General features: G+C 44.0%; 1 protein-coding gene across 1 annotated transcript in view; it reads right to left on the bottom strand.

The window, feature by feature from the left end:
- The window catches only part of LOC310775920 (NLR family CARD domain-containing protein 3-like), a gene marked incomplete at its 3' end in the record, with an annotated part of 420,457 nt that extends 414,574 nt beyond the window's left edge, over positions 1-5,883 (bottom strand). The window contains exons 1-3 of the mRNA XM_083636042.1: positions 5,780-5,883; positions 3,253-5,020; positions 2,979-3,152 (exon numbers count right to left, since the gene is read on the bottom strand). Of these exons, the coding sequence (XP_083492168.1) occupies positions 2,979-3,152; positions 3,253-5,020; positions 5,780-5,816 (1,979 nt within the window). The 5' untranslated portion in view covers positions 5,817-5,883. The remainder of the gene's footprint in view (positions 1-2,978; positions 3,153-3,252; positions 5,021-5,779) is intronic.
- Positions 5,884-27,613: the final 21,730 nt, after the last annotated feature.

Genomic DNA, 27,613 nt, shown 5'->3' with positions numbered 1-27,613 from the left:
CCCACACTCAGGTAGAACGTTTTCTATCAATAGTATAATTATGTAAGACCAGGTTTGTTGTTTATCTTTTGAAGTGTCCTTGTGGACTGTGTTATGTCAGTAAAACCACAAGAGAGCTAAAAACTCGTATGTCAGAACACAAGAGCACTATTCGGAAAAAAGACAAAGGGCTCTATCGTTGCAACGGCCTTAAATTAGCACCTTAACCATTATAACCACGCCTTTTAAGCATATAATTATTCACAACTGTGCTCATTGGTGAACTGCAGTTACTCAATGACATTCTTCCTTTCGAAGCTCCGATCCACTCGATCCAGCCCGCACGTTGTGGCTTTATGCTGTCATCTCTGCCAATTTGGATATCTCAGCACATCACAGATCATAGCCTGACAAAAATGATTCAACCTACAGCCAGGCAAATACAGATCTGTTCAGCAGGGCTGATGCAGTCTCCCTGTAGCCTACAATATAGAACGTTAACGATCGGTGACATTCCTGATACGATCCAATTCCATGATCTTTATGTTGTAAACACATAACTTTCACAATAGTGAACAAGCACCCCCACTCGGCTCATGGGCAGGTAGTTTTATAACTAGTAGACTACCTGCTGCACAGGCTAAATGATGCACATAAATATAGCCTACATTATGTAAAGTCATTGCATAAATGTGTTTTTATTGTGAAAGTACATGTGAAGTAGCCTAAGCCAAGTCTTGCTGGAGCGGACATCACAGTAGAACCACAGTAGAACTGTGTTACGGCTGTCACCCGTCTATATCACGTTGTATTTGTGAGGGATATATATACCACCTGGATTACATATATGTTTCACATAGGGTTGTGTTTTGATTTTTATGTTTTATTTTGTCCAATATTGAAATGTTCTAGAATTGCATGGTGTGTTAACATAAATATTATTTATATCTACCACTTAGCCTATTTAGGCTGATTTGGTTGCTATTTCTTGTCTAAATGTATTAGCCTCAATGCATGCTGGGAGATTTCACGTGTGGCTTTGGTAGGGGAGCCGTCGCAGTGAATATTTGTTTGGGCAGAATGATATAGTTTTCTCTCGCTACCTTTTCTTCTCCCCCACTGCACAGATGCAACAGCCTCTGAATGACAGGGGCTCACAACTACGGTATAACAACTTTTTTTTCATCGGTCATTGTGCCTGTCTGATGCACGAGAGAGAGGGAGTGAGAGAGAGCACAGTAATATCCCTGGCGAAGATCAGCTTTTTTTCCATTTGAAAAGCGATAAGCGCTAAATTAAAGCCAGGGGGGAAGATAGCCGGTATTTAAGCCCATTCTGGCCTATTATGGCACTGCGCCACGCCTCTTCGGCGTAAAGCGCATTTCAGGGCCTAAAACCATGATGCTATCTTCCCGAGGCAGGCGCAAGGCGCGTGTTTTGCATTTAATGCCAGTTTTAGCGCCTAAGGCCAGTGGGAAGATAGGGGCCGAAAAGTCTTCAGTTGCGAGACATTTTAATTCTGCTGGCCATGATGTGTGTTCACTCAGGTTTCAGGGAATTGAAGTTCTAGCACCTTTGAAAAGAGGAGGCGATATAGGGACTGAGCTCTGCTACAGAGAGAAGCTTTCTGGATCCACACTTTACAGACTGAACATCCTAAAGGCCTTAAGAGGAGTTGCTGTTTGGTTGTTTCCTCTAGGTACTTTTTAACTTTATTTCAATATTTTCTATCTTGTCTACTTACATTGTGTCCACTAGACCCCCGTTTGTATATTTATGTTTCTGCCTGTTCTTTGTGAAGGGCTATTCTGCCCTACAAATAGTAACTATGCCAACACTGAAACTGAGAAAAATGGCTTTAAATATTTTTTTTATATATATATGTATACGTTAAAGTATTTTTTGGGGCAAAAAACAATTATAATTACTTGACCTATGACCCCAGAAATGCAGATACGGCACTCTGTCTGTCTATTACCTTAAACAGATGTGTAGGTAGTACAAGGGAAAAGTGCAGTAACTACAATCTAATGTGCTTCTCCTGTCTTGTTTTTCATGAGACAATTGTAATCGGTTTTGATTTCGATACCACATCATATCTGTATTTAATTGTTTTATTGTTTACATGTTTAAAACATTTAAATGGATGAGTGACAGATACATTTAGGGAATCCTGAAGTCAGTTGATGTCATCTTCACCACTGGTGTTGCTTTTTGGTCATCATTCTGACACAATTAATTAATGAGCACAGTTGTTTTATTATCTTAATTTAGAACAGGTTTTCTTTACAAATCAGATCAGCTTTTCAGATTGATAATTCATACAAGAACATATATATTAAATAGCATATTAAAATTATTTTGAATAAAATGACTGAGTCTGAATGCTGATAATACAGCAGTAACTACACCTCAAAGTATTGAGGTGTTTTTGGTTGGATTTCGTAGTTACTGCAATTTTTATACTCCGTTTTTTCAAATATAGAGCAAGACTGAACTTAGAATATTTGTCACATGATAAAACAGATATCTAAAAGTTCAATTTCAATAATAACAACATTTTGACAATTTTGTTTTTATTTTATTTAATATTTAATTATTTATATTTGTAAACTCTACTGGAAGAGTATTTGCTATGTACATTTTCTGTATATTCTGTAACTTTATTGATGTCCTTATCTGTGTACGCTTACCTGGTAACTGGTTGGATTATTGAATGTAGTTCCGGTTTGACTGTATTTATACGCCATTTCCGCCTCACTCGGCACACCGCTGATGAAGGCTACCTGCTGAAATGCGTACGTTGTTGCTGCTGTACATGCTAAGTATTAAAAACGCCTAAAGGACTTTTTTGAGTGCTGGCCTTTTCTCTTTTGTACGTTTCTACCGTGGCCCTGCACCTTGATTGACTTTAATCTTGAAGTGTGCTCGCTACTGCTGTTGTTTAATATTACAGTTACAACATATTTTTAACCAGAAGTATCATAACCTGATCTTACCTGAGAATCTCCAGTCTACAGTGTGGACTCTCCAGTCCAGCAGAGAGCAGCTTCAGTCCTGAATCTTGAAGGTTGTTGTTACTCAGGTCTAGCTCTCTCAGACTAGAGGACTGGGAGCTGAGAACTGAGGCCAAAGCTTCACAGCTTTTCTCTGACAGCTGACAGTCACTCAGCCTGGAGGAGAATTAACGGTTTAAAAGTTTGAAAATCTATTTTTTTCTGTATGAATCTTACATCTAATATATTGAATATGTTTAGTTAACCATGCACATACAGAGATGTATTGGAGGCTTTGACCACTGGCAGCAGCCTCAGAAGAGCCTCCTCTGAAGCAGAGTATTTCTTCAGGTCAAACATGTCCAGTTCTTCCTCTGATGTCAGTAAGATGAAGACCAGAGCCGACCACAGAGCAGAGGAGTCTTTGTCTGTGGATAGAGTTCCTGATCTCAGGTGCGTTTGGATCTCCTCCACTAGAGAATGGTCATTCAGCTCATTCAGACAGTGGAACAGATTGATGCTTGTCTCTGGAGATGGATTATTTCTGATCTTCTTCTTGATGTACTGGACTGTTTCCTGATTAGTCTGTGAGCTACTTGTATGTTTCAGCAGACCTTGTAGGAGAGTCTGATTGGTCTCTAGTGAAAGGCCCAGGAGGAAGCGGAGGAACAAGTCCAGGTGTCCATTTGGACTCTTTAAGGCCTTGTCCACGGCACTCTGGGAGAGGTATTTTAATGCTGATTTGGCTCTCAATCGCTTAGGCCACCATGAGGCTTCTGACAGCAGATTGACACCAGAGTCAATGAATGAGACAATGACATGAACAGCAGCCAGAAACTCCTGAATGCTCAGATGGACAAAGCAGAAGACCTTGTCCTGGTACAGCCCACACTCCTCTTTAAAGATCTGTGTGAACACTCCTGAGTACACTGAGGCTGCTATGATATCAATACCACACTCTTTCAGGTCGGCTTCATAGAATATCAGGTTGCCTTTCTCCAGCTGCTCAAAAGCCAGTTTTCCCAGAGAAAGAATCATGTGTGGATCTGTCTCAGCTCTCTCATGATACTTGATGTTCAGTTTGGACTGAACCACCAGGAAGTGGATGTACATCTCAGTCAGGGTCTTGGGCAGGTCTCCTATCTCTTTGGTTTTCAACACATGGTCCAAAACATTAGCAGTGATCCAGCAGAAGAGTGGGATGTGGCACATGATGAGGAGGCTTCGTGAAGCCTTGATGTGGGAGATGATTCTCGTGGCCTGCTGCTCATCTCCGAATTTCTTTCTGAAGTACTCCTCTTTCTGTTCGTGAGTGAAGCCTCTTACCTCGGTCACCACATCAACACACTCAGGAGGGATCTGATTGGCTGCTGCAGGTCGTGTGGTCATCCAGAGGCGAGCAGCAGGAAGCAGTTTCCCCTTGATGAGGTTTGTCAGCAACACGTCCACTGAGGTCGACTCTGTCACATCAGTCACAATCTCATTGTTCTGGAAGTCTAGAGGAAGTCGACACTCATCCAGACCGTCAAAGATTAACACAACCTGGAACTTGTCAAACCTACAGATTCCTGCTTCTTTGGTCTCAGGAAAAAAGTGATGAAGAAGTTCCACCAGGCAGAACTTTTTCCCTTTCAGCAGATTCAGCTCTCGGAAAGTGAATGGAAATATGAACTCTATATCCTGGTTAGCTTTGTCTTCAGCCCAGTCCAGAGTAAACTTTTGTGTTAAGACTGTTTTCCCAATGCCAGCCACTCCCTTTGTCATCAATGCTCTGGTTGGTTTGTCTCTTCCAGGTAAGGGTTTAAAAATGTCTTCGCATTTGATTGTTGTTTCTGGTCTGGCTGATTTCCTGGACGCTGCTTCAATCTGTCTGACCTCATGTTCATCATTGACCTCTCCACTCCCTCCCTCTGTGAGGTAATGCTCTGTGTACATCTGACCCATAAGTGTTGGGTTTCCTGCTTTAGCAATCCCCTCAAACAAACACTGAAACTTCTCCTTCAGACTGGATTTGTGTTGTTTTTGTAGATGTTGATGTTGAGTTTCTGAAAGAACAAAGAACAAACAAAGAACATCAGTGAGCAGATGTTTCAGTAAACATGAGAAATGTGAACATCTCCTGGTAAATGTGTATCTCCACTCCATGACATCTCTTCAGCTCATCACTGGTGAGTGAACAAACAGGTCCTGACTGTGTGCAGCTCAATGTGAAAGACAACTGGTGTGGTGCTGTTTTGTTTCCCAGTGTGCACCACTGTGTTCAGCATATTACACTCACATTAACAACTTAATAATTTTACCAGATTATCCAGAGGGATTTCACTCATTTACTTTTCTATCTTGTAATGAATAGATCTTGTTTGGCAAATGTTTATGCTTTCAGCAGTTTGGACATGGTCATGACTTTTTTTATTTAAAACTATAGCCACTATACGCCGTAAAGTTCCAACATGGTGGCTACTCAGTTTGTTGATCGGGAATGTTCTTGTTGGAATGGATTATTTGGCTTATTCCAAACAAATAATGACTCAAATATATTCAGAAAAATAAAACGGGCCTTTACAAGTCAAATGAGATCAAAATAAGCCAAACTCAAATTAAATGTTCTCTATAATAATTTGTTTCTTGTTTCGTTTGTTGCGGTTGAGAACTGTGGCTTGATGGCGTCTCACAGCTATGGCTTGCATACCTCATTCAAATGAATTAGTTGGGGAGGACAAAACTGGCTCTAACAGACATGATTCACTCATTCTCCACCATCTTTGCTCTCTCTCCATGACATTAAAGCTGTGAAAGCTTCTTACTTCTCTGCAGCTCCTCAGCCAGCTCCTTCTGCTTCATTCTCCTCAGGAAGAGCAGTGTGATGTTTAGAAAAGCCTCTCTGGTGCTCCTCCTCTGCTCTTCCTCCTCACCTTCTACCTCCTCCTCATCCTCCCTCTGACTCTCTGAGCATTCTGCCTCATCTGGACTCAGAACGCTCTGGAACCCTCTCAGCTCCTTCTTCACAAAGGTGATGATGTTCTCCTCAAGCAGCTGGAACAGAATAATATACATATTAAACCTTCATACTAAAATCTGCAGACAAAATCAAAGACAAAACACAAAATCAAATACATCTTACAGAGAGTGAAAGCCCGGACTGATCTAAAGAGTGCAGCATGGAGATTCAACATGATCTCACAAATAATTATGAAATAGAAATGTTAACCCAAAGCGCAAAACATTCTAGTTTCACAACAATGGTTCTAAAATTGTTGAATGTGAATGTCACTTTCTGCCTCAATCCACAGCTACTTCCTGGTTACCGAGCCGGGCGTGGCCACCGAGTCGCCCCAGTAGCGAGTTGTGAGAGTCTCGTCCTCGCCTCATCTCCGGCCTGCCTGGGCCCCTGACCTCTAGCGGCCAAACAACCGTTACTTTTAATTTTGATGGTGTTTTTGTGAACCTAGAACATCTTTGGGCTGTGGATGTTACTATGTCACAATTCTTTGTGAGACCTGAATGTTTTATATGATACTCCCCAAGCAGAAAATTATAATCATGACAGTAGTCCGAGATTATTTACAAATTTTTAGAAATCCATCCATCTGTACTACTTATTAGGATTTTGCTTACATTATTGCAGGACTGGAGGTGTACCACTGCAGGGAAAGTACTGACATCATATTTGGGGAACAAGTTACCAAATAGTTACAAAGTTAAGTGAGAGAGCCGACGCAGGTGATACTGATTGAGGACGCCGAAGTGACACCGGGAGCTATGATGGTCACACACGACACGAAGCTACGGTTTCTTGAGGACAGCACATCAACAATAGGATATCTGATCAACTACATGCAACACTATCACTAATACCAAGCATCCTTTAAATGAAAACCAGAACAAGCGACATCCGAAATGGTCCACCTCAAGCAGACGCCGCAGGGCTGTGTATCACCAAGCCAACCGTGCCCCGGTTCAGAGCCATGCCACGACAGATAGCGGGGAAGATCAAGAAGAAGATAAAGACCAGTGAATTAATGGACTGTAATCTTTACCCTGCCTAAACAGAGATAACTCATAGCTGGAGTCCAAACTTGACTCCAACAACCCAAGACACCTTTGTAGAGGACTCCATGCTGCTTCTGACTTCAAGGGGGGAAAACAGCACACCACAAACACCTCCCCCATCCTGTCGGATGAACTAAACACTGGGCATTGCAAATTAACCTTGGCTATAAATGCTGTGGCACAGGACATCAGATATTTTGGTAAACATTATGTATGATCTGTCCCTACACAAATAAATAAATTAAATTAAGCTGGTCATATCACACATCGGCCCCACACTCCCACTAACGACAAGCCCCTACAATTTGCATACCGCCCCAACAGGAGCACAGCGGATGCAATCGCCCACGTCCTCGCCCACCTCCTCCCCACTGACCATCAGCATAGGAGCGCCACAGGGCTGTGTCTCGACATTTGGCCTGAGGCCCAAAATCCTCAGGGACTTCTACAGAGGCACCATTGAGAGTCTGCTGACCAACTGTTTCACTCACTACCTGCTACGGGAACTGTACCACCATGGACCACAAGAAGCTGAGAAGGGTGAGGCGCGTGTCCCAGCACGGGACAGGATGTGAGCTGCAGAAACTGCAGGAACTGTACAATCAGCGGTGCCTCAGGAAGTCCCGGAAGATCATCAAGGACACACCCCACAAGAGCCTGTTCTCCCTGCTGCCCTCAGGGAGAAGATACAGAGTCCCCAAAGCACGCACAAACCGTATGCGGAATAGTTTCTTTCCACAGGCCATGAGACTCCTCAATAAATAACACACACTCTCTCTCTCTCACACACACACACACACACAATAGTGCAGTGGTTCCCAACCTTAGGGTCGCGACCCTAATTGGGGTCGCCTAGAATTCGAATAGGGTCGCCTGAAATTTCTTCTTTTTTTCACCACACACAATTTAACACGTTCACTGCCGTGGACGAGTTAACTCGTCAAAAAAAAAAAACGGTTGACTGCGTGGACGAGTTAACTCGTCGTGGGACGTGGATCTAACCCTTTTACATCTCCTATAAATATATGGGAGCCACCGAACGTGTACAACCCATTCCACCGACCCACTAAGTGGCGACAGTGCTCTCCAGACTAGAGAAAGCCAGCCAAAACTGCAGGGAAAAGCGTGAGGAAGCCATTCTCATACTGTAGGCGAAAACGCTTTCGCGCTGGGGGGGGGTTCCAAAAATAGACTGGGTGCAACACACACTTTGAAACATGCAGCATAAAGCCCAGAATCGCACAAAGCTCTCAACCGAAAACCCAAGAAACGAGCGAGCCCCATCCAGACTCGCCGACGAGGGGCCGCCAGGGAGGGATGCTGCTCAGACAGGCAACAGAAACTCGCTTGTGACAAACGCTGCAAAGCCACCAGAGACACGCCCCCGGAGGGAGGAGTTTGAAGGAGAGGGGGGTGCGGGTGCTGTTATGGAGGAAATTACTGTTCAGAACTATATTGTTTAGATGTCTGACTGATGCCAAAAATAAATGGTTAAAGTGACTGTTCTGCCTGTTTGATTGAATTTCACAAAACTGTGATTATCTCAGCTTTCTGTCTCAGACGCTGAAACCATGCTGTATTCAACGGCTAATATCTACATAACTACTAACTCTACAAACTAACTCTTTTAGACAGAGAAAGCACACATACTATTAGTACTTTTGAGATATTTTGTGTTCACAAAGTCCAAGCAGAAAATAATCCTCGGCTCTTGAAAGATGAGCCAGAATCCTCAAAAAAAAACCTTGGCAGAAGCTACCTACAGTAAAAAAAAACTGTTGGCAGTGAATGTGTTAATACACTGTTAAAAAAAATTAAGGAACACTTTGAAAACACATCAGATCTTAATGGGGGGAAATCATGCTGGATATCTTTCCTGACATGGACTGGGTAATGTGTTAGGAATGAAAGGATGCCACATTGTTTGGAAATGAAAATGATCAACCTGCACTAGAGGGGCAACAATGAGACGACCCCCAAAACAGGAATGGTTTTACAGGTGGAGGCCACTGACATGTTTTGCCTCCTCATCTTTTCTGACTGATTTTTCACTAGTTTTGCATTTGGCTATAGGGTCAGTGTCACTACTGGCAGCATGGTGCGCTACCTGGACCCTACAGAGGTCAGTGTCACTACTGGCAGCATGGTGCGCTACCTGGACCCTACAGAGGTCAGTGTCACTACTGGCAGCATGGTGCGCTACCTGGACCCTACAGAGGTTGCACAGGTAGTCCAACTCCTCCAGGATGGCACATCAATATGTGCTATTGCCAGAAGGTTTGCTGTGTCTCCCAGCACAGTCTCAAGAGCAAGCAAGAGCAGGACAGGGCCTTACAAAATGACCTCCAGCAGGCCACTGGTGTGAATGTCTCTGACCAAACAATCAGAAACAGACTTCATGAAGGTGGCCTGAGGGCCCGACGTCCTGTAGTGTGCCCTGAGGGCCCGATGTCCTGTAGTGTGCCCTGTGCTCACTGCCCTGAGGGCCCGACGTCCTATGGTGTGCCCTGTGCTCACTGCCCTGAGGGCCCGACGTCCTGTAGTGTGCCCTGTGCTCACTGCCCTGAGAGCCCGACGTCCTGTGGTGTGCCCTGAGAGTCCGACGTCCTGTAGTGTGCCCTGAGAGTCCGACGTCCTGTAGTGTGCCCTGTGCTCACTGCCCTGAGGGCCCGACGTCCTGTAGTGTGCCCTGTGCTCACTGCCCTGAGGGCCCGACGTCCTGTAGTGTGCCCTGTGCTCACTGCCCTGAGGGCCTGACGTCCTGTAGTGTGCCCTGTGCTCACTGCCCTGAGGGCCCGACGTCCTGTAGTGTGCTCTCTGCTCACTGCCCTGAGAGCCCGACGTCCTGTAGTGTGCCCTGTGCTCACTGCCCTGAGGGCCCGACATCCTGTAGTGTGCCCTGTGCTTACTGCCCTGAGGGCCCGATGTCCTGTAGTGTGCCCTGTGCTCACTGCCCTGAGGGCCCGACGTCCTGTAGTGTGCCCTGTGCTCACTGCCCTGAGGGCCCGACGTCCTGTAGTGTGCCCTGTGCTCACTGCCCTGAGGGCCCGACGTCCTGTAGTGTGCCCTGTGCTCACTGCCCTGAGGGCCCGACGTCCTGTAGTGTGCCCTATGCTCACTGGTCCGACACTGGTGCCCTGTGCTTTTCACAGATGAGAGCAGGTTCAACCTGAGCACATGTAACAGACGTGATAGACTCTGGAGACGCCACAAAGCAAGTCAATAGTGACTGGCAACATGGAAATGACTATATATATTTAGCCGATTGATGGATAGTTTCCCATTCCTCTGTCTGCTCCTCTCTCTCTCTCCTCGCCTGCTCGCATGGAGACGACTCTATATCCTACATGAATATTATTCTCCGGGGCGTACGAGCAGGCGAGGAACACGCCTATATGGAGGTTTGTGCTGAGGTGACGCCAAGCGCAGGTGGGCAACACGGCCACAATTGTGCGTTGCGCACAGTGCTATTCGGGCGTAAAACGTCCGCTAACGCAAAATTACTGCCTTTGCGACGATAGAGCCCTTCCACTGACAAGTGGACACTTTTGGACACTGAACACTTTTTTATATTTATTCTATCCTACTCTATTTTAATACTTTATTACTTCTACTTAATTACTTTTATTATTTTACTGTTTGCCTTAATTGCCCTTTACATACACTGTTTGCCCTAGTTAACTGTTGCCTTATTGCCTTATTTGTTGTTTGCTGTGATTTTGTACGTACCAAGCTTATGTAACGGAGCCCACAGCATAATAATTTCACACGCGTCTACTTGTACAACAGAGTGACAATACAAATCTTGAATCTTGACTTGCAAACACATACGTTTCACTCTCACATCAGTACACTAGGGGTAGAGATTTCAACTTACATTAGGGCTAAAGGCTAATGGTGAGGGAGAACATTGTTGGTTAAGCCTTAGTGATGATTAGGTTAGGCATAACTTAGTAACTCCTAATCGTAACAACTAGTCGTGACACCGTAGCCTTTGTCCTTTTTGTAACAGGTTGATTTCAGTTGATGGTGAAGAACAAGGTGTGTTTGTGTGTAGCTGAAATCAAAGGTGGTGTTGATCCTTTACACACCATGAATATGGAGTTCAGGTCTGTTTGATGCTCCTGGGAAGTCGGACCACTGGAAACCTCTGACCGCTCCTGGTCGACTCTGTTGAGAAGACATGATGTATTAGGTCATACAGGGCGCGCACACGCGCTCTCTCCTGCTGCATCCTGATAGAAACATTATGAACATTGTGAAGGTATCTGTGTCTTTAAGAAGAAGGCGATTTCAAGTTTTCATTAATCCTAAAATACAGAGAAAATAATTACTTATTTTCAGAAGGATGTTTATCTTTAAAACTCATAGGTAGCCCCATAGACCAGTCACTCTTCATGGACACACAGCTGGGCTCAGGGGAGTCTGGTCTCTCCTGCTGCATCCTGAGAGAAACACATTATGGACATTTATTGTGAAGGTATGCGTGTCTTTATAAAGAAGACAGTTTCATGTTTTTCATTATTGTTTATGTTCTAGGGCTGAATAATACGGTATCTGCTGAACCCATAACTGACAACTTCAGTGTTGCGCTGTCCCATTCAGCAGATCAACCGTTTCTTCTTGAGGATTCTAATACACTAGACTAGATTATCCGGCCACTGTGCAGCATTCAAAGCTATTTTGCTGGGACTCTGGCCCGGTATTATGTTGTGTGTGTAAGGTCTGTGTTCTAGGCAGTTCCCAGCAGCGTACTCCCCCAGTTTGAAGTCCATCAGACAAATGGTTCTCAAAATAAACCACTTTTTGTGTTGCCGGCAGGTGCCGCTATGCCGAATTGCACAAAATTCGGCACTGCACTCCATCAGGTCCACCAAAGCCAGGGGCATATTCTGGCAGAGAGCAAAGTTGGGGAGTGAGAGGGGATGACATGCGGCAAAGGACCTCGGGTCGGATTCGAAACCCGCATCGGCTGCACGAAGGACCGAGCCTCCGTCGTGCACTGTTTCGCTACCCCTGACCAGCCAATCAGAGTGATTTCTGTCACCAATGACCCAACGCCGATTCAAAGCCGCCGACAAAGCCAACTAGTGCCAACGGTGCGGGACACACTGCAAATACTAGAGCTACAGATGCCTAGACATGGCTGACGGCCGACTGTTGGCATGGTGTGTGCTATAGGCGTTTTTCAATAATATCGAATTTCGCAATATTTTTCACAATATCGAATAGGCTATAGTAATTTTTTCTGACCAATTCTATATCCGATCTATCTATCTATCTATCTATCTATCTATCTCTGATGACTGTGAATCTGACAACAGTATACAATAAATACACTGTAGATGCATATGGACATATGGAGCCAGAGTGTGCGACACATTTTTCTACTTAAGTTCACTCCCAGTCTGGGTCGGACTGGGACTAAAAAACGGCCCTGGACTTTTCTACCCAGACCAGCCCACCTCAACCAGCCCGCGGTGTGGATACTCTGCAACCCCCGCTCCATCAACACACAAACACAAGAGCAAGCCAAAATTTGGAGGAGGCAACAAAAAGTGTGACTGTAACCTAAGCTCGCAGCCGAAATTTTGGCTGTTTTTATCAAATGTTGGTCGTTTGAAGCTGGATTTAGAGGAATATCTAATTTAAAAAAAAGAAAGCATTCCCAAAGTGGGCCGCTGCGGTTGACTGTCTAATTTATTTATTTATTTTTCCTGGTCAAGCGCCGGCCCACCTGGATTTGTCCCGGTGCTCCCGATGGCCAGGCCGACTATGCTCCCAGTGGTCCGCACCTTAACACAACCTTTGGTGTGCGACTGTGCGTTACTTTTCGTTTGATGTGAATCTGACAACAGCATCTGAAATAAATACCTTTGATCAGTAGAGAGTACAGATAGGCTCCCAAAAATGTCTGAGGAGGCCAATGGTCTCAGTATTCCCAGAGTAGACTGGGCTAAGATAACAGAGTATGATGCTCTGGCTTTCTATGGGAGAACAAATGATCTTTTGAGTGTTGTCTATTTGCCCATAGATGCTATTTTGTGTTCTGATGTCAATTGTAATGTTGCCTCTCACTCTAATGACTTATGTAAAATGTATGACTGTATTGTGGGAGCTTTGCGTGAGGCAAGTACTCCACTCCTCACCCACCCTAGTAAGGCATGTAACATCAAGCCAGGGTGGAATAAATATGTAGCTGCCCATCATGCAGAAGCCAAGGAGGCTTACAGGTCCTGGGTTCTAGCCGGCAGGCCTAGACAGAGGCAGGAGCTGGAGTTTAAAAAGCTCACCAATGCCAGGTATAAGTATGCAGTTCGCTATATAGGTAAGCATGAGCAGACCATGAGAGCTGACTCTATGGCTGAAAAGCTGCTGGGTAACGATGTCACAGGCTTCTGGAAGGAGGTAAAGACTCTGAACAGGGCCGGGGCATTGTTACCCTGCACCATAGAGGGAGTCTCTGGTGCTGCTAATATACTGTAGCTGAACTGTGGAGGCAACATTACTCTGTCCTCTTCAACTGTGTTAAAAGTAGTCCTTATAATGTGGGCACCATTGTGAATGACGATGTAGTGTCTGTTACAGCTAAAGAAGTTTACCAGGCGATCTTACAGCTAGCCGATAACAAAGCATGTGGATTAGATCATATTTCTGCTGAACATCTCAAGTTAGCTAGCACCAAGGCTGCAGCTCTTCTTCCATTACATTACATTACATTACGTCATTTGGCAGACGCTTTTATCCAAAGCGACTTACAATAACACATTTTTGTCAGCAATAGAGCAATCAACTATGGAGCACAGTCTATGACAACTACAACTTCTGAAGGAACAGTGGTACAAGTTTAGGTTAGTGGTACAAGTTTAGGTTAGGTTCTTGCCATGTGTTTTAATGGCTTTATGACCCATGGTTTTCTGCCGGCATCTATGTTGTCAGTCACTCTGGTGCCTGTTATCAAGGATAAGACTGGCAAAGTTGAGAGCCTAGATAATTACAGGCCTATTGCCCTAGCCAGTGTGATTTCCAAAGTATTTGAAATGGTTTTATTAGATCGTTTAAATTTGTTTATATCCAGCACTGATAATCAATTTGGCTTTAAGGCCAAGCATAGCACTGATTTGTGTATCTATGCATTGAAGGAGGTTGTCGAAGCCTATAAAAGGCAGAACTCCTCTGTTTTAGTTGGTTTTATAGATGCATCGAAGGCTTTTGATCAAGTCAATCATCATAAGCTGTTTCTAAAATTAAGTCAAAGAGGTGTGCCTGGCAGCATAATACGCATCCTGGCATACTGGTATGCCAACCAGAGTATGCTGGTAAAATGGGGCAATAGTGTCTCTACCCCTTTTGGTGTTGGTAATGGGGTACAGCAGGGGGGGCTACTCTCCCATGCTCTCTTTAATTTAGACATGGATGATCTCTCTGTCCAGCTAAGAGGCTTCAGAACAGGATGTATGACCGGTAACGCCTTGATTAACCACCTTATGTATGCGGATGACCTGGCGATCTTCTCCCCCAGCAGCATTGGGTTTCAACATCTGCTGAATATCTGTTCTGATTACGGGGTCCAATTTGATGTTAAATACAATGCTAAGAAGAGTGTTGTTATGATCTGTAGAACGAAGGAGGACCTGTCTTTCTTTTGTCTGAGCATGCTCTATGTGTCTGTGACAAAACCAAATATCTGGGCCACTTCATCACTGACCATAATTATGGGTGATGATGATGATATGTATAGACAGCGACGTGTTTTATACATTCAGGCTAACATGTTGGTCAGGAAATTCCACTCCTGTTCTGATGATGTGAAGATCACACTCTTTAGGGCTTACTGTACCCCTATCTATACTGCCCCCTTGTGGGCAAAGTTTAAGAAGGCAAGCATGCATAAACTTCAGGTTGCCAATAATGACTGTATGCGCATCTTGCTGAAAAAGCCCAGGTGGAGCAGTGCTAGTGACCTGTTCTGTAAGGCGGGGGTGGCCACTTTCCAGGCACTCCTGAGAAATCTGAGGTACAGGTTCATCTGTAGATTGAACGTGTCTCAGAATGTTATTATTAAGTTGCTCACTGATCCTGGGCTAAGCACTGTGAGATACCAGTCACATATGTGGAAACTCTGGTATGACTCTCTTTTATAATGTACTTTTGTTCTTTTATTGTGCTCTTATGTGCTTTTTGTAATTGTGTATGTGACATCTATGGACCAAGCGTCTGACAATAAAGGTTTGATTGATTGATTGATTGATTGATTGATTGATTGATTGATTATGCTCCCAGTGGTCCGCACCTTAACACAACCGTTGATGTGCGACTGTGCGTTACTTTTCGTTTGATGTGAATCTGACAACAGCATCTGAAATAAATACCTTTTATCAGTAGACTGCTGTCCATCTTTGAAGTTAAACGGGTGATGCATAGACCAGTCACTCTTCATGGACACACAGCTGGGCTCATGGGAGTCTGCTCTCTGCTGCTGCATCCTGATAGAAACATTATGAACATTGTGAAGGTATCTGTGTCTTTAACACATTCACTGCCAGCCGTTTTTTTTTTACTGTAGGTAGCTTCTGCCAGAGGTTTCTTTTGAGGATTCTGGCTCATTTTACAAGAGCCGAGGATTATTTTCTGCTTGGACTTTGTGAACACAAAGTTCACAAAAGTACTAATAGAATGTGTGCTTTCTCTGTCTAAAAGAGTTAGTTTGTAGAGTTAGTAGTTATGTAGATATTAGCCGTTGAGTACACTCAGTGTCTGAGACTGAAAGCTGAGATAATCGCAGTTTTGTGAAATTCAATCAAACAGGCAGAACAGTCACTTTAACCATTTATTTTTGGCATCAGTGAGAGATCAGACATCTAAACAATATAGTTCTGAACGCCCTCTCCTTCAAACTCCTCCCTCCGTGGGCGTGTCTGGTGGCTTTCAGCAGCGTTTGTCACAAGCGAGTTTCTACTGCCTGTCTGAGCAGTGAGCAGCCTCCCTCCCTGGCGGCCCCCTTGTCGGCGAGTGTGGATGGGGCTCACTCGTTTCTTGGGTTTGAGAGCTTTGATGAAGCTTTGTGCGATTCTAGGCTTTATGCTGCGTGTTTCAAAGTGTGTTTTCCACCCAGTCTATTTTTGGAACCCCCCACCGTTGTGCGCCCGTGTGCACCAGCGTGAAAGCGTTTTCGCCTACAGTATGAGAATGAGGCTCGTTCGTTTCTGGGTTTTCGGTTGAGCTCAGCTGGAATGAAGCTGCGTGCGATTCTGCGCTTTCTGCTGGTGTTTCAAAGTGTGTTTCACCCATAATCTATTATGCAAATTTGCAATCCCCCACCGCCAGCTCCCAGCGCGATAATGCGCGAAAGCGTTTTCGCCAATCCATTTTACAGTATGAGAGAATGGTTTCCTCGCGCGTTCCCCTGCAGTTTTGGCTCCGCTTTTTCTAGTCTGGAGAGCACTGTCGCCACTTAGTGGGTCGGTGGAATGGGTTGTACACGTTCGGTGGCTCCAATATTTTTATAGGAGACGTGGGGGGCGTTGATCCACGTCCCACCGTCAATTTTTTTTTTTTTTTTTTTAACACGTTCACTGCCAATGACGTATTAATGCGTCAAAAAAAATCAAACCGTTCACTGCCAACGACGTATTAACTCATTCTCTGCCAGGGTCATTTCGGTTTGTGTGCTCCCAGTGCCAGGATTTTGAGCATATTTCCTGATCTTCCAGGACCCACAGAATATTCTGTGCTAGGAATAAAATTACACAACATATCTCACAATAAAGCAGAGACTCTCTTCTTACCCCTTGTAAAAAACTGAAACTCGACCATGTTTCCTTGTTTAGTTACAAGCAGTGGAAGTTAGCTTGTTTTCACTGAAAATGCCCTCCTTTGTAACAGAAATAGGAGATAAAGAGGTTTTTAGTGAACGACACCGTTTCAAGCAGAACTCTCTTTTGAGCCTTTTATTTTTTGCCTCAGTGACACATCAGACATATACAGTATTTGTTTTCCCAAAAAAATAAAAAATAAAAATAAAAAAAAGTTTTTACTGACTTTTACCTCCTGGAAATTATTTACCAGATAGTCCAAGACTGGACGGACCAAATGAACCCTTATTTTCTCTCTCTCTCTCTCTCTCTCTCTCTCTCTCTCTCTCTCTCTCTTCTCTCTCTCTCTCTTCTCTCTCTCTCTCTTCTCTCTCTCTCTCTTCTCTCTCTCTCTCCTCTCTCTCTCTCTCCCCTCTCTCTCTCTCCCCTCTCTCTCTCTCCCCTCTCTCTCTCTCCCCTCTCTCTCTCTCGCTCTCTCTCTCTCTCTCTCTCTCGCTCTCTCTCTCTCTCTCTCTCTCGCGCGCTCTCTCTCTCGAGTCTCACACACACACACACAGGAATCACAGGCAGCTGCTCGATGGCCGCAAATGCTGCTCAATGCACAAATGGCCGCTCATGATCGTCACTCACTAACGGACTCTGTTTACTGCTAAATGGGTGACTATACTATAAATACTAAACGTGATTTAGCGCTTCCTTTCATCAGTTTGACTTGAAACAATGTCACAGGCTGGGAAAGGGTCTGATCTAATGTAAACAAGCAAAACATGAAAGTACGTCCGAGTACGTCCTTGGCACAGAACGCCATTGTAAAAAGTACGTCCGAGTACGTCTTTGGCAGAGAATGAGTTAATACGTCAAAAAAATGATTTTTTTTTTTTTGACCGTGGGATGTGCATCTAACCCTTTTACATCTCTTATATAAGTATTGGACGTGTACAACGTGTACAACCCATTCCACCGACCCACTAAGTGGCGACAAGGAAGGAGGAAGGCAAGCAAAAAGCAGTGTGACGAAGCCATTCTCATGAAAATGGATTGGCGAAAACGCTTTCGTTTTCGCGCCGATTGCTGGCAGTGCGGGATTGCAAATTTGCATAATAGATTACGGATGGAACACACTTTGAAACACGCAGCATAAATATGACCAGAATCGCAAAAGCTTCATCAAAGCTCTCAACCAAAACTCCAAGAAGCGAGCGAGTCCAACCAGACTTCCTCAAAGAGCGGCCGCGCAGACAGGCACAGCCGCACAGCAGCAGCAAAGCAGTGAGACTGGTGACAAGCTTGTGACACGGCCGCTGCAGCCAAGAAGAACGCCCACGGAGGGAGGAGTTGGAAGCAGAGGGGAGTTTCCTGCTGTTATGGAGGAAATTACTGTTCAAAACTATTGTTTAGGTCTTACTGATGCCAAAAATGAATGGTTAAAGTGACTGTTCTATCGAATTTCACAAAAAGCCGTTTATCTCTGAATAATTTTTCTGACGCTGAAACCATGCTGTATTCAACTGCTAATGCTTACATAACTACTAACTCTACAAACTAACTCTTTTAGACAGAGAAAGCACACATTCTATTAGTTCTTTTGAGATATTGTGTGTTCACAAAATCTTAGCAGAAAAGAATCCTCGGGTCTTGAAAGATGAGCCAGAATCCTCAAAAAAAACCTCTGGCAGAACCTACCTACAGTAAAAAAAAAATGGCTGGCAGTGAATGTGTTAAGACGAGATATCTCGTCATTGGCAGTCAACCGTTGGATTTTGTAAGACGAGATATCTCGTCAATGGCAGTGAACGTGTTAACACATTCACTGCCAGCCTCTTTTTTTTTTACTGTAGGTAGCTTTTGCCAGAGGGTTTTTTTGAGGATTCTGGCTCATTTTACAAGAGCCAAGGATAATTTTCTGCTTGGAGTTTGTCAACACAAAGTTCACAAAAGTACTAATAGAATGTGTGCTTTCTCTGTCTAAAAGAGTTAGTTTGTAGAGTTAGTAGTTATGTAGATATTAGCCGTTGAGTACAGCATGGTTTCAGCGTCTGAGACAAAAAGCTGAGATAATCGCAGTTTTGTGAAATTCAATATCAAACAGTCACTTTAACCATTTATTTTTGGCATCAGTGAGACATCAGACATAAACAATATAGTTCTGAACAGTAATTTCCTCCATAGCAGCACCCGCACCCCCTCTCCTTACAACTCCTCCCTCCGTGGGCGTGTCTCCGTGTTTGTCAGTCACAAGCCAGTCTCTCCTGCCTGTCTGAGCAGTGAGCAGCAGCCTCTCTCTGGCGGTCCCTCGTCGGCGAGCGTGGATGTGGCTTAATCCGTTCTTGGATTTTCGGTTGAGAGCTTTGACGAAGCCTTGTGTGACTCTAGGCTTATGCTGCGCGCTTCAAAGTGTGCTTTCCACCCAGTCCACCTGTGGAAGCCCCCACCGCCGTGCGCCCGTGTGAAAGGTTTTCGCCTACAGTATGAGAATGAGGCTCGTTCGCTTCTGGGTCCTCGGTTGAGCTCAGCTGGAATGCGTGCGTTTCTGGCCAAACAACACTCAATAGTCTGAGCACCGTCGCCACTCAGTGGGTCGGCGGAATGGATTGCACACGCCCGGCGGCTCTAACAGTATAATAGAAGATGCAAAAGGGCCAGATCAAGGATCCACCGTCAAAAAAAAAAAAACGATTTTTTTGACGTATCCATACGTCGCTGGCAGTTAACGGTTGGATTCTGCTTGACGTATGCATACGTCGCTGGCAGTTAACGTGTTAAGAAGAAGGCGATTTCAAGTTTTCATTAATCCTAAAATACAGAGAAAATAATTACTTATTTTCAGAAGGATGTTTATCTTTAAAACTCATAGGTAGCCCCATAGACCAGTCACTCTTCATGGACACACAGCTGGGTACAGGGGAGTCTGGTCTCTCCTGCTGCATCCTGATAGAAACACATTATGGCCATTGATGTTGAAGGTATGTGTGTCTTTATGAAGAAGACAGTTTCATGTTTTTCATTCTTGTTTATGTTCCAGGGCCGAATAATAGCTGTTGAAACCATAACTGACAACTTCAGTGTTGCACTGTCCCATTCAGCAGATCAGCCTTTTGTTCTTGAGGATTCGAATACACTAGATTATCAGGCCACTGTGCAGCATTCAAATCTATTTTGGTGGGACTCTGGCCCGGTATTATGTTGTGTGTGTAAGGTCTGTGTTCTGGGCAGTTCCCAGCAGCATACTCCCCCAGTTTGAAGTCCATCAGACAAATGGTTCTTGAGATAAACCACTTTTTGTGTTGACACTATGCCAAATTGCATGAAATTCGGCGATGCACTCCATCAGATTCCCCTAAGCGCACTCCCCAAATTTGAAGTCGATTGGACGAACTGTTCTCGAGATAAACCGCTTTTTGTGTTTGCCAGTAGGTGGCGCTATGCCAAATAGCAGGGAATTTGGGACTGAACTCCGTCAGGTCCACCGAAGCCAGGGGCATATTCTGGCAGAGAGCAAAGTTGGGGAGTGAGAGGGAATGACATGCGGCAAAGGACCTCGGGTCGGATTCGAACCCGCATCGGCTGCACGAAGGACCGAGCTTCCGTCGTGCGCTGTTTCGCTACCCCTGACCAGCCAATCAGAGTGATTTCTGTCACCAATGACCCAACGCCGCTTTAAAGCCGCCGACAAAGCCAACTAGTGCCAACGGTGTGGGACACACTGCAAATACTAGAGCTACAGATGCCTAGACATGGCTGATGGCCGACTGTTGGCATGGTGTGTGCTATAGGCGTTTTTCAATAATATCGAATTTCGCAATATTTTTCACAATATCGAATATAGTAATTTTTAGAGTAATTTTTTCTGACCAATTCTATATCCGATCTATCTATCTATCTATCTATCTATCTATCTATCTATCTATCTATCTATCTATCTATCTATCTATCATCTATCTATCTATCTATCTATCTCTGATGACTGTGAATCTGACAACAGTATACAATAAATATACTGTAGATGCATATGGACATATGGAGCCAGAGTGTGCGACACATTTTTCTACTTAAGTTCACTCCCAGTCTGGGTTCGGACTGGGACTAAAAAACAGCCCTGGACTTTTCTACCCAGACCAGCCCACCTCAACCAGCCCGTGGATACAGCGTGGATACTCCGCAACCCCCGCTCCATCAACACACAAACACAAGAGCAAGCCAAAATTTGGAGGGGGCAACAAAAAATGTGACTGTAACCTAAGCTCGCAACCGAAATGTTGGTCGTTTGAAGCCAGATTTAGAGGAATATCTAATTAAAAAAAAAGAAAGCATTCCCAAAGTGGGCCGCTGCGGTTGACTGTCTAATTTATTTATTTATTTTCCCTGGTCAAGCGGCCCACCGGCCCACCTGGATTTGTCCCTGTGCTCCCGATGGCCAGGCCGACTATGCTCCCAGTGGTCCCCACCTTAACACAACCTTTGGTGTGCGACTGTGTGTTACTTTTCGTTTGATGTGAATCTGACAACAGCATCTGAAATAAATACCTTTGATCAGTAGACTGCTGTCCATCTTTAAAGTTAAATGGGTGATGCATAGACCAGTCACTCTTCATGGACACACAGCTGGGCTCAGGGGAGTCTGCTCTCTGCTGCTGCATCCTGATAGAAACATTATGAACATTGTGAAGGTATCTGTGTCTTTAAGAAGAAGGCGATTTCAAGTTTTCATTAATCCTAAAATACAGAGAAAATAATTACTTATTTTCAGAAGGATGTTTATCTTTAAAACTCATAGGTAGACCCATAGACCAGTCACTCTTCATGGACACACAGCTGGGTACAGGGGAGTCTGGTCTCTCCTGCTGCATCCTGATAGAAACACATTATGGACATTGATGTTGAAGGTATGTGTGTCTTTATAAAGAAGACATTTTCATGTTTTTCATTCTTGTTTATGTTCCAGGGCCGAATAATATCTGTTGAAACCATAACTGACAACTTCAGTGTTGCACTGTCCCATTCGTCAGATCAGCCATTTGTTCTTGAGGATTCTAATACACTAGATTATCAGGCCACTGTGCAGCATTCAAAGCTATTTTGCTGGGACTCTGGCCCGGTATTATGTTGTGTGTGTAAGGTCTGTGTTCTAGGCAGTTCCCAGCAGCGTACTCCCCCAGTTTGAAGTCCATCAGACAAATGGTTCTCAAAATAAACCACTTTTTGTGTTGCCGGTAGGTGCCGCTATGCCGAATTGCAAAACATTCGGCACTGCACTCCATCAGGTCCACCAAAGCCAGGGGCATATTCTGGCAGAGAGCAAAGTTGGGGAGTGAGAGGGGATGACATGCGGCAAAGGACCTCGGGTCGGATTCGAACCCGCATCGGCTGCACGAAGGACCGAGCCTCCGTTGTGCGCTTTTTCGCTACCCCTGACCAGCCAATCAGAGTGATTTCTGTCACCAATGACCCAACGCCGCTTCAAAGCCGCCAACAAAGCCAACTAGTGCCAACGGTGCGGGACACACCGCAAATACTAGAGCTACAGATGCCTAGACATGGCTGATGGCCGACTGTTGGCATGGTGTGTGCTATAGGCGTTTTTCAATAAAATCGAATTTCGCAATATTTTTCACAATATCGAATATAGTAATTTTTAGAGTAATTTTTTCTGACCAATTCTATATCTGATCGATCTATCTATCTATCTATCTATCTATCTATCTATCTATCTATCTATCTATCTATCTATCTATCTATAAAACCAACTAGTGCCAACGGTGCGGGACACACCGCAAATACTAGAGCTACAGATGCCTAGACATGGCTGATGGCCGACTGTTGGCATGGTGTGTGCTATAGGCGTTTTTCAATAAAATCAAATTTCGCAATATTTTTCACAATATCAAATATAGTAATTTTTAGAGTAATTTTTTCTGACCAATTCTATATCTGATCGATCGATCGATCTATCTATCTATCTATCTATCTGTCTGTCTATCTATCTATCTATCTCTGATGACTGTGAATCTGACAACAGTATACAATAAATATACTGTAGATGCATATGGAGCCAGAGTGTGCGACACATTTTTCTACTTAACACGTTCACTGCCATTGACGAGATATCTCGGCTTACAGAATCCAACGGTTGACTGCCAAGGACGAGATATCTCGGCTTAAATTTTTTTTTTTTTTCGACGGTGGGACGTGGATCCAACCCTTTTACGTCTTTTATACAAATATTGGAGGTATTGAATGTGTATAATCTATTTTACCGACCCACTGAGTGGCGACATGTCTCTCCAGAGTAGGAAGAGGCGAGCCAAAACTGCAGGGAAAAGCGCGAGGAAGCCGTTCTCATACTGTAAAATAGATGGCGAAAACGCTTTCGCTTTCGCACTGACGCACAGCGGTGGCAACGGTGGGGGGTTCCAAGAATAGACTGGGTGGAAAACACACTTTGAAACACGCAGCATAAAGCCTAGAATCGCACAAAGCTTCATCAAAGCTCTCAAACCCAAGAAACGAGTGAGCCCCGTCCACACTCGCTGCCAGGGAGGGAGGCTGCTCAAACTCGCAGCAGCAGCAGCAGCAGCAGAAAACTCGCTTGTGACAAACGCTGCTGAAAGCCACCAGACACGCCCACGGAGGGAGGAGTTTGAAGGAGAGGGCATTCAGAACTATATTGTTTAGATGTCTGATCTCTCACTGATGCCAAAAATAAATGGTTAAAGTGACTGTTCTGCCTGTTTGATTGAATTTCACAAAACTGCGATTATCTCAGCTTTCAGTCTCAGACGCTGAAACCATGCTGTACTCAACGGCTAATATCTACATAACTACTAACTCTACAAACTAACTCTTTTAGACAGAGAAAGCACACATTCTATTAGTACTTTTGTGAACTTTGTGTTCACAAAGTCCAAGCAGAAAATAATCCTCGGCTCTTGTAAAATGAGCCAGAATCCTCAAAAAAAACCTCTGGCAGAACCTACCTACAGTAAAAAAAAAAGGCTGGCAGTGAATGTGTTAAGTTCACTCCCAGTCTGGGTCGGACTGGGACTAAAAAATGGCCCTGGACTTTTCTACCCAGACCAGCCCACCTCAACCAGCCCGCGGCGTGGATACTCCGCAACCCCCGCTCCATCAACACACAAACACAAGAGCAAGCCAAAATTTGGAGGGGGCAACAAAAAATGTGACTGTAACCTAAGCTCGCAGCCGAAATTTTGGCTGTTTTTTTCAAATGTTGGTCGTTTGAAGCCAGATTTAAAGGAATATCTAATTTAAAAAAAAGAAAGCATTCAAAAAGTGGGCCGCTGCGGTTCACTGTCTAATTTATTTATTTATTTTCCCTGGTCAAGCGGCCCACCGGCCCACCTGGATTTGTCCCGGTGCTCCCGATGGCCAGGCCGACTATGCTCCCAGTGGTCCCCACCTTAACACAACCTTTGGTGTGCGACTGTGCGTTACTTTTCCTTTGATGTGAATCTGACAACAGCATCTGAAATAAATACCTTTTATCAGTAGACTGCTGTCCATCTTTGAAGTTAAACGGGTGATGCATAGACCAGTCACTCTTCATGGACACACAGCTGGGCTCAGGGGAGTCTGCTCTCTGCTGCTGCATCCTGATAGAAACACATTATGAACATTGTGAAGGTATCTGTGTTTTTAAGAAGGCAGCAATTTCAAGTTTTCATTAATCCTAAAATACAGAGAAAATAATTACTTATTTTCAGAAGGATGTTTATCTTTAAAACTCATAGGTAGACCCATAGACCAGTCACTCATCATGGACACACAGCTGGGTACAGGGGAGTCTGGTCTCTCCTGCTGCATCCTGAGAGAAACACATTATGGACATTGATGTTGAAGGTATGTGTGTCTTTATAAAGAAGACAGTTTCATGTTTTTCATTCTTGTTTATGTTCCAGGGTCGAATAATATCTGTTGAAACCATAACTGACAACTTCAGTGTTGCGCTGTCCCATTCAGCAGATCAACCGTTTGTTTGTCTTGGGGATTTTAATACACTAGATTATCATTATTATTATTTTTATTGTGACGAGAAAGAGAACAGATATACAGCCGCGATTTTTGAGAGAGGAGAGAAGAAGTGAAACAGAGCAGAGCTGTGTGTGTGTGTGTGTGTGTGTGTGTGTGTGTGTGTGTGTGTGTGGCATCTAGACTGGCCAATGGAGCGTGACGTAGGGCTGCTTCCCCCAAAAGTTGTATCGCCCGGAACTCTCTCGCCGTACGACCTATGCGTGTTTTTCGCGCATACCCCTGCCTCGCCCACTGCCGGAGCCTGTCGGACTACCCCCATTGACTATGAATGGAGCGCGGGGGGGCCAATGCGAGCATCAGATTGTGTCTGAATGGGCCCTAAATCATCTGTTTCGAGAATCTACTCAACCTCCTACAATTTGCTTATAAATGGCACAGGGGGACAGAGGACACGCACTATGATGGATCAAATAGCCAGACACCTACAACAATCAAAAGCATTTTGAATTTTGATTGATTTGAGCTCGGCTTCTAACACTATGCAAATTGACACACATTTAGAACTCTTACTCCAGCCAGGTCACTATAATGTATGACATCATCAGTGGGACAGACAGAGCCCGAACAAACAGAGCCCCAGCTCCCATTTATACTGATGATTTGGGAGAAGCCAAAGACAAATTCACTTTCTTAGTAATGCTAACAGACTAATGATGTCACTGCTGAGCTGTAATGATGTCACTGCTGAGCTGTAATGATGTCACTGCTGAGCTCGAATGATGTCATGGACAGTAAGAGATCCTCATCTTACCTCTTAGCTTTGGTCGGGCTGTCATGTTCCTCAGACAGAGACAGCCGCTCCTCTCTCTCCTCACACTCACTCATAGTAGAGCCAACACGCCAACACCTTCACACACACACACACACACACACACACACACACACACACACACACACACACACACACACACACACACACACACACACACACACACACACAGTTAGCTGGACTCAGTCATTACAACAAGCTTTCAAGATTGAAGATGATTTGAACAGCCATAGTGAGTCAACATGTTACAAAGGAGGAATATGTCTTTGTGCAGTATGCAACACAGCAATAACAGAATATGGAGCAGACAGAAAGACAATCTTCAAATTATTAATTATAAAGTGCAAAGTAAAAGTCTTAAAGTAACATAGTAAATGACCATGTAATTAATAGTGCTGCATGATTAATCTAATCGCAATCGCGGTGTCAGCACGTGCGATTACATAACCGCAAAAGTGTGCGATTATTTTTATTTTTTCACGTCTTTTTGAGTGTGTGTGTGTGAGCCTCCTCTAAACTAACGTTACACGCGACGCAGCAAACACACGTTTCTCTGCCATCACACTGGGCATCAACACTAGTGGGAGACTTCTCCCATGCACTCCCGCAAATAAGTAATGTTATGCGCAGCACGGTTACATAATATCTTACTGAGAGGCAGAGAGAGAACATCCATAATCGCTAACAACAGCCCTTGGAGGAAATATCAGTCTGGTGGTTGTTGCGGGATGAGATTATGACGATATGTGGCGAAAACTTTCTATTTTTCTGGTGTTTCTTTTTTACATGTTTGGAAGAGGCAAATGTCTCAAAATGTTTTTTTTTTGTAAAGATAATTTTATTTCAAATTGTTTTATTTATTTAGTTTTAATATATTTTAAATTGTAACATATTTCATGTATTTTAGTCTGTGATAAGTGAAACCGTGGTATTTTTGTCCAAGGTTATCATACCGTCAAAAACTCATGCCGGCACATCCCTATACCATTTGTTTATTAATATCGCAATCACAATTGCAAATCGCAATATTGTCCACCATAATCGCTAATCGCACCTTTCCCCCACTAGTAATTAATAAGTCCATGTAAAATGTCCAGTAAGTCCTTAAGGAACACTCTGCCGATTTTAAATCAGTTTGTATCAAATTACAAAATCAGTATCTAAAACTGTAAACAAAGAAAAATAAAGATTATGCACAAGTCCCAAACCTTCAAGTCCAAGTCAAGTCGCAAGTCTTTTGAGGACGAGTCTCAAGTCAAGTCTCAAGTTACTGTGTGTGTGACTTAAGTGTGACTCAAGTCCAAGTCTCAAGTCCAAGTCCTCATCTCTGAGTGACATACATACATACATACATACATACATACAAGACATGGGACCAAGTCACTTTGGTCCAAGTCTCAAGCAAGTTCCAAGTAATTTTGTTTTTTGCAAGTCAAGTCACAGGTTCTATCAAGTCAAGTCCCAAGTCAAGTCACTTTTCCCTCCGCCCATTATACTGCAGTCTTACCTTCCATAAAGAGAAAAGACAAGGTACCATATTAGTAGCATACATGTGTAATCATGATATTATTGACCAATTTTTCTAACCTGTTCAAAAAATATGACAATTTAATTAAATTTGTATTATAATTAAATAAATGAAATCAAACAAAACAAAAGTCAAATAACTGTATACTTAAATAACTAATAACGTAAGTGCCTTCTCCATGAAAAACAAATCCAGTGAGAGGAGTGTGACTGACAGCCAATCATCAAACCATGAAAATGCCATTTCCAGCTTGCACTCACAGTGCAGAGATAGACCTGCAGGTGGTGCCAAAACCCCTGTCCTTTTAACCTCTGACTGATAAGTGCCCTTTTTACAAGACACGTCCCTGACCTCTCGCCTCAACATATCTGAATGAGGATGGGTTCTGTGGGTACCCACAAATGCCCCTTTCCAGACATGCCCACTT

Source organism: Poromitra crassiceps, assembly GCF_964638095.1.
Source record: "Poromitra crassiceps genome assembly, chromosome: 4".
NCBI classification, from domain to species: domain Eukaryota; kingdom Metazoa; phylum Chordata; class Actinopteri; order Beryciformes; family Melamphaidae; genus Poromitra; species Poromitra crassiceps.
This window is presented reverse-complemented; position numbering and strand designations above follow the sequence as displayed.